The sequence below is a fragment of the Brassica oleracea genome, chromosome C3 (assembly GCF_000695525.1).
Source record: "Brassica oleracea var. oleracea cultivar TO1000 chromosome C3, BOL, whole genome shotgun sequence".
Lineage (NCBI taxonomy): Eukaryota > Viridiplantae > Streptophyta > Magnoliopsida > Brassicales > Brassicaceae > Brassica > Brassica oleracea.
In genome coordinates this window covers 17,423,690-17,430,660 of record NC_027750.1, presented here as the reverse complement: position 1 = coordinate 17,430,660, position 6,971 = coordinate 17,423,690, and the positions used below count along the sequence as shown (strand labels likewise).

Below are 6,971 nucleotides of genomic sequence, written 5' to 3'. Positions count from 1 at the left end.
AAGAATCATTCTAGTGATGACATGTGGTTACAAAAAGAAGTTGTAATGCTTTTCAAATAATAGGGATAGGGGATAATATATAAATAAAAAATCAAATGGCGAATTGACCAAGTCTCTTCTGAAACTTATATAGTTTTTTAGTGGCGGTCAAAGTCAGCGAAGTTGCAAAACAGTAGAACCAATCTCATCATATTAGAGGTAGTTCCAATATATATACACACTCAAGGTATCATTCTCATTCTCTCTCTCCACATCTATATAACAAGATATAATCATTCACTTCTTCTTCAACCGGCATCTTTCTCCTCCACAAAAATTACTTACAGGTATCTCTATCCATCTCTCTGTTGACCCATTTCTATACTTTTATACATTTGCATTTATACCATTGGTTTGCAGATTAATTTGAGAATATGATCTTTCACCAAAAGCATTTAAAATTGTATGGTGGGAAAACATAGGATCCTTAATGGAGAGATTTTTCAAGTGATCAACATCATAGTCGATCTGATTAGTATTGTCTCATGTTGTGTGATCATTTATTAAACCAACTCATAAAGATGGATAATCAATCTGACTCTGTAGAATCATATTTTTCTGTAAAAAATTGCACCCTGTCAAAAGCGTTGACTCCCTCTTGTGTTATGTACTTCGATGGGTCTCTAATGTTTCAATAGATCTGACCACTGTTTTGTGTATTTATGTCAGCTCTGTCTTAATCAAAGAGATTGATCTTAGAGAGTTTGTCAAGTTTGTGAGATGGAAATGGTGTCTGGAAAAGTGGTTCAAGGTTGCCCCAACGCAGGCAATCCTTTCCATGAGTGTACTGCAATCTGTTTAGAGATACTAAACTCCGGAAATGTCCACAAGAAGGAAAAGAAACTCTTTGGTACCTATGAGATTTAATTCTATTCTATTTATATAACTTGGTAAGAAAGCTATCATCAAGAATTATATCTCATGAAACATGCTAACTTATGTCAGGGTTTGGTAAGAGAACTCCAAGCAGGGACACTCCTACAGGCAGTCCGGCTCGTGGAAGCAGATCACCTCTTGCCAGCTATTTTGCCAAGAAGAAGGTTGAATCAGACACTTCACCTTCCACTGATCACACCAATGGTAACTTCTTCAGCCGCTTGTCCCCCCTCCAGGGACTCCCGTCCCAACTCAAGAACGAGCCTACAAACAATATGGACTCGCTCCCTATGTCGCCTTCTCTGGCAGGATACTCAGGGGGAGACTATTTTTCAAGGAGGGTAAGTGTTATTCTTGGCTAACGCTAAGCACTCTTCTTTTTTGTTCCCCGCCAGAGTCTCACTTATATATATATATATATATTGGTATTCCTACCAGGATGATCAGCGTGGAGGTGAGGATAATGATATATACTCTCCAAGGCCCTTTGGAACTCAGCCTAGGACGCCTGAACACCCTCTTAGGACACCTCGGCATAGGCCCCACACACCCAAACACAGCTCTGACACTAGGCCGTGGGCTCACCAAGAGGACCCTATTTCACTTGAAACAAGGCCGAGGACCCCTGAACGTGTATCCAACACCTCTGATACTAGGCCGATGACACCCATACATGACTCTGCTGCAACAGCAAGGCGGCCCCAAACGCCAGAAAATAGGACGAGGACTGCACAACATAGAGGGAGGTCACCTGAATTCATGGCCAGATCCCCGGGGCCAAGGTCCAAGACTCCAGAGCCTCAGCCTACCTACTTTGAACCATTGTCAAGGACTCCGAAACAGCGGTCCAAGACACCTGAACCCAGCCCTAGAATTCCCCAAACTCACCCCATATCCCACAGATCCCTTGACAATGCAACTCTTCAAACGCCTCGGGCAGCTGAAACTAGGCCAAGGTTACATGAAAGTAGGCAAAAAACTGCAGTCCAGAAAGGAAAGTCACCTGATGCCAGGGAAAAAATCTCACAAACGTCTTCTGAGATGGGTCAAAGATCATCTCAGGCCTACAATTATCTTGGGAGCAAAGCTGAATCGGTTTACATCGAGAATGACGATGAATCGGTTCTACTCTATCCAGAACTCATTTTGTCACCTCAAGAAAGGCCACAATCTAGACCCATTACGGTACTGCTCTTTACCATCTACCTTCACATCTTCACATTTCTGCACATGCTAATAACATTTTTGGCCTCTTACCTCAGCCTAGTCGCCGTGGATATGAAACTCCCACCAATCAATTGGATGAGTGTGCGAGCTCAGATGACGATAAATTTTCATTTGTGGATGATGAACACGACGATAACTCTGTTTGGCGTTACCCTGAGATCACACAAAAATCTGGAAGGAACACGGTATGTATATCCCTCATCTCATGCCTTTCGTGTTAATTTTAAAAACTCACCACACAAAAAATGTCTTGTCGTCTTGTTGCAGCCCATCCATCACAAATCCCCAAGCAAACAAGATGAATCGCAGAGCTTCAGTCTAATAATTAAGGAAAATGAAACAAGAGAAGATGGGCAGTCCACTCAGTCCGAGTCTATCGTTTCTGTGGGAGATTACAAAGTCAGAGCGAGCGTCTCGGCTACTCTTGAGCAAATCCTAGACAAGCACGGTGACATTGCATCTGCTTCCAAACTACATTCGCTTGCCACGAGATCCTACTACCTCGACATGCTTGCCTCCGTGGTCTTCGAACTCCAGACGACGCCCTTAAAGCATCTCAAGGAGTCCCGCGTGGTGGAAATGCTAGCGATTGTTAAAGACATTGAGTCCGTGAAAATCAAGGTAGATTGGCTCAAGCCCGTCCTGGAGGAAATCGTTGAGGCGGTAAAGCATTACGACCAGCACAAGATGAGTCAAACGGAGAAAGAGGTGTGCCAAGGGGATGTGTTGCTTGTGAGACAAGAAATGGAGAAACAGGGGAAAGAGCTGAGGGAGAAGGAGAAGAAGCTGATGGAGTGGAGAGAGAGAGCGACCGAGATGGCTGGGAAGCTGGGAAGTCTGGATATGAGAAAAGCGCGTCTCGACAAGAGATTGGCGTTTCTCAGTTCCAAGGTGGGCAAGTTTCAGGGTGAATCTCTTCTTCAAGACATCTTGTGACAAAACCAATTACTTCTTCGGAAATTATTTTGTTCTTATCAACCATATACACAAAGTAATTAACATTTGTTTTGGATAGAGCGTGTGTATCAACTCTTCTCAACAGTTTATGATATATGTCTAAATGAACACAAAGAATGGTAGAAAGACATACCATCTCAAATCCAATATAACAAAAAGGAACATTTCTCGTATGAATGGGAACAACAATCCTTTATCTTCGCATTAAATGATCTGCATATTGGCTAAAGTCCGCTGAGGACTCATTCTTCGTCGGAGCTGCAGAAATCTAGGACCATCATTTTCCCGGTGGCAATCTCAGGAGTATCCTTCTTACCACTGCCGTGCGCTTCTCTCTTTCTCTTTACTTGCGTTTCTTTTGCATTAGATGCTTTCCTGAAGAGAATATCAAGAACATCTAATTTTGAGATACACAACTCCGGAAGAAGATGACAAGTCAAGAAAGATGGTAGTACCTCTTCTCTACAGACTTATTCACAGCTTCAGATTTCTTGTTAACGTTCTTCAAAGCCGATTGTTCTGTAAACCCAAGATCAGATCTTATAGATTGTATAACTGTATCAAAAGGAGAAAGAAAGAAGAAGAAGAAGCATACTAGCCATCTCGTTCAGGAAACGTATTCCTTGTGAGTGTACGTTAGGCGTCACTTTATCTGCACCACTGCATACTCACCATTATATTTGGCATTCAAAAAAACTTAAATGAGAGTTTTCCAACCTTAGAGCCTTTCGGAGACCTTCCACTGATAGTACTCGGACAGGCTGATTAGCCTTTTTGTTCCCACTCCTATCTACTGGTGGCTCAACTGTGTAAATCCCTTGGGATTTTGGGTCTCTGAAAGACGTTCTCAAGTTTCTGAAACAAGTTTAAATAAAAAAAAACTTAAAACTCCCAAGAATCATGCAAATCCCCCACTCAAGGTAATGGCCAAACTCGGTAGCATTAACACATACCCGCCTTTGAGTTCACTTCTCATTGTAGCAAATTTGTCTGATGCATTCTGTGCAAAAAAAAAAAAACATGGTGAGTGAAAACATGGTTCATTGCACTGGCGGCAGAAAACAAGATGAAGGCAATGTAGGGAGAGGGATGTGTACCAGTTTATGAATCTTGCAGAAAGCTCCTTGGCGTCTGAAAAAAGTTGAAACAACTCAAAGATTAATAAACAAATAGAGCGTCGATACGCATGGGCCAAGGTAAAACTTACTTGTTTACAACAGAGGTACAAGTTGTTCCATCTTTACGCTTGGCTGTGCAGACTCCATAATCAGCGGACACTCCTAGTTTTACCATTTGTTTAGCGGAGTTGACACTTAATGAGAAGTCACTTCCCTGCCACAAAGAGAATAAATCCATCAGTCAAAAAGGCAAAGGAGGAGGTGGTGGTGAATGACGGATTATCATTTTAGTTAAAGACATCACAGGCAAATGTGCTATAATAATGCTTACCATTTTGTCCTTGCGAAGAGAGGAATTAAAGAGACCGAAAACAGATGCTGCCTTTTCAGTCTCATTCTTCTTGTAAGCATCACCAAACAAGAACAAGGAGACAGTGCTGTTGTCGTTTAAGGAACAGATTTTCCAAATGCAATAAGGCTGGCCTATAGAGCTTGTTCTGGGATGTCCTTTCTCAGTTAGCACTCCCATTGTGGCCCAGCAGCCGGAGAGTTTGTCACCCATTAGCAAGTTCCTATTAATCAGTCCAAGAGTAAGTAAGTAAGTAAGTAGTGCAAGAAACCAACATATACGTTTGGACTTACTTGATTGTCGGCAATCGAACGAAACGAATGTCGGAGAAGAGATCACTAATCTGTGCAGGGCTAAGTAATTGATTCCTACAAAAGAAACCAACAGATAAGTTTGGACAAGGAGCGAATAGGAAAAGGATTTAACTTTTCTGACCTTAAGCGCAAGCCAGAGAACTTTTCAATGTCGCATTTAGGTTTATTGGTTAGAGGTTTGGGGTTATAGTCAATGCAATCTTGAACGACACTTCTGAAGTCAGACAAGTCCGCCTGGCCTCTACGACGTTTGGGGGATTCTTCTTCATCCGTCAAATATACTGCACAAAGATCGATATTTCAATAATGAGATCTACTCTGCAATCGATTGATCGGAAACTCACCGGGTGGGGCAGAAGGAGAACCGGGAGGAGTTTCGAGAACCCTCTCCTCCTCGTCAAGGGACAGAAGCAGATCTAGATCCTCTTGGTTCTTGTTTCCCATTATCTCCAGAAGCAATCAATTGTCTTGATTCAACATCAACCAGACAAAAATCTTCTCTTCTGGTTCCGGGGCGTGGGCGGGAGTTTCAATCGTATTGCCGCCACCCAAATAAAACAATGCAACGGCGCCGTTTTTATGTTGACCGGTGTACCATAATGCCAACTAAACCGAACATAATTTGCGTGACGGGACTGTCAGCATGCCGTTTTCTTTCTTTTTTTTCTTTTTTTTTTCCATAACTTTTTTTTTGGGTAAAATGTTGAACTTAACTATTTTCTTGATTTATAATGTTGCGTACACTTTACTATACAGAAATTAGAAACTAAAACAACCAAATTCAAAAATGAAAGCCTTTAAAGAGATCGGTGTTGGTTCAAATCGGTCACGACGGAATCGATGTCTAGAAACTACCACATAAAACATTTATTTTCTCCCTTTAAAGTAAAAGGAATATGAGAACTAAAATCTTGTGTGATTCAAAAAAAAAATCAAACTAACAAGTTCTCACAAAAAGTATACTCGATCTCTTGACACGATAAGACGAGAAACCGCCGTGTCCCGACTTCTCATCGTTTCATTGTCTCCGGTCCATCTCGCCAACAGGCGACCACGCCAACTCTGCCTCGTTGCCAGCTTGGTCGCCGACTCCGCACCTCGACTCAATCAAGCGACCAAGACGGTCCTCCTTCACCGCCAACGGGCGGCCACGCTCCTCCTTCATCTCCAACAGGGGCCACACTCCTCCCTCGCCGCCAACGGGCAGCCACACTCCTCCCTCGCCGTCAACGGGGGGCCACACTCATGCTTCGCCGCCTGCTATGCCATGGATTTTACCCACTTTTACGGTTTTATCCACGATTTATATATGTTTTTAGAATCTTTTATATGCATTTTGGAGTCTTTTAAAAATAATTACAGGTTCAGGTATCCATTGGAGTAAAATGGTGATTTTGGAGGCATTTTGAAGCTTTTATGAAGGCATTGCCGAAAACATGAAGACGGAATCGATTATTGAAGAAAACATTGATCGACGGATCACTACCAACGTCAATCGACGAGACATACGCGAAGTTTAATGATGATTTAAGGAAATTACTAGTTTTATTCAGAAGTTCCAAGATTTGCACCATAAGTTCTTTGTCGTCTGTTAGGCTATTTATTAGGGTTTTTTATGTTTTACCTAGACATAGACTTTTAGAGAGAGATAAATTTGGAGGCAGACATCTCTACACTTAGAGAAGAGAGCTTGTGATTGGAGAGAGAGATTTGAACTTCATATTAGAGATGATCTTGAACTCCCTTTGTTTCTTACTCTACCTGTTTGCTTTTCATCTTTATTTTATTTAAGTATTATTCAAACCATCATAATGTTTCTTATGACTATGTCTGAGTAGTCTTATTGTTAGGTTTAGGTTCTTCAAATGTTGATCTATGTATTGCTGAAATGAATATGTTAGGGAATTAAAATAGTTCTTCATCTAGTTGTTCTTACTGCTAAGTCTAGGCCTGGTCACCCTGAACTTAAATCTTAGGATTAACTGGCGCAAGCGGAAGATTGGTCTGTTACCTGAAACTAAACTAGTATGATCTAATTAACAAGATACACACGGAAGTTGGTCTAAGAGATTAGAGTACCTATCAAACTCA

General features: G+C 41.7%; 2 protein-coding genes across 2 annotated transcripts; one reads left to right on the top strand and one right to left on the bottom strand.

Annotated features, from left to right (window-relative positions):
- Positions 1-233: 233 nt before the first annotated feature.
- LOC106336248 (serine/arginine repetitive matrix protein 1-like) lies at positions 234-3,154 on the top strand. Its single transcript, XM_013775020.1, has 6 exons — positions 234-326; positions 709-889; positions 985-1,256; positions 1,354-2,100; positions 2,178-2,327; positions 2,410-3,154. The coding sequence occupies exons 2-6, from the start codon at positions 760-762 to the stop codon at positions 3,076-3,078; spliced, it is 1,968 nt and encodes a 655-aa protein (XP_013630474.1). The 5' UTR covers positions 234-326; positions 709-759; the 3' UTR covers positions 3,079-3,154.
- LOC106336249 (protein MCM10 homolog) lies at positions 3,092-5,443 on the bottom strand. Its single transcript, XM_013775021.1, has 11 exons — positions 5,225-5,443; positions 5,002-5,161; positions 4,860-4,934; positions 4,549-4,789; positions 4,307-4,431; positions 4,197-4,230; positions 4,053-4,099; positions 3,817-3,954; positions 3,695-3,759; positions 3,555-3,618; positions 3,092-3,474 (listed from the first exon to the last, which is right to left on the bottom strand). Exons 1-11 carry the CDS (start codon positions 5,322-5,324, stop codon positions 3,342-3,344), a joined length of 1,182 nt encoding a protein of 393 aa, XP_013630475.1. The 5' UTR covers positions 5,325-5,443; the 3' UTR covers positions 3,092-3,341.
- Positions 5,444-6,971: the final 1,528 nt, after the last annotated feature.

What these genes read in the sequence shown, in the direction of transcription:
- LOC106336248 (XM_013775020.1), top strand. Translation starts at nt 760, where the DNA reads ATGGAAATGGTGTCTGGAAAAGTGGTTCAAGGTTGCCCCAACGCAGGC. An exon ending in CACAATCTAGACCCATTACG is followed by an intron (nt 2,101 to 2,177) that starts GTACTGCTCTTT and finishes CTCTTACCTCAG; the next exon opens with CCTAGTCGCCGTGGATATGA. An exon ending in AAAAATCTGGAAGGAACACG is followed by an intron (nt 2,328 to 2,409) that starts GTATGTATATCC and finishes GTCTTGTTGCAG; the next exon opens with CCCATCCATCACAAATCCCC.
- LOC106336249 (XM_013775021.1), bottom strand. Translation starts at nt 5,324, where the DNA reads ATGGGAAACAAGAACCAAGAGGATCTAGATCTGCTTCTGTCCCTTGAC. An exon ending in CTCTTCGCAAGGACAAAATG is followed by an intron (nt 4,432 to 4,548) that starts GTAAGCATTATT and finishes TCTTTGTGGCAG; the next exon opens with GGAAGTGACTTCTCATTAAG. An exon ending in AATAAGTCTGTAGAGAAGAG is followed by an intron (nt 3,475 to 3,554) that starts GTACTACCATCT and finishes TATTCTCTTCAG; the next exon opens with GAAAGCATCTAATGCAAAAG.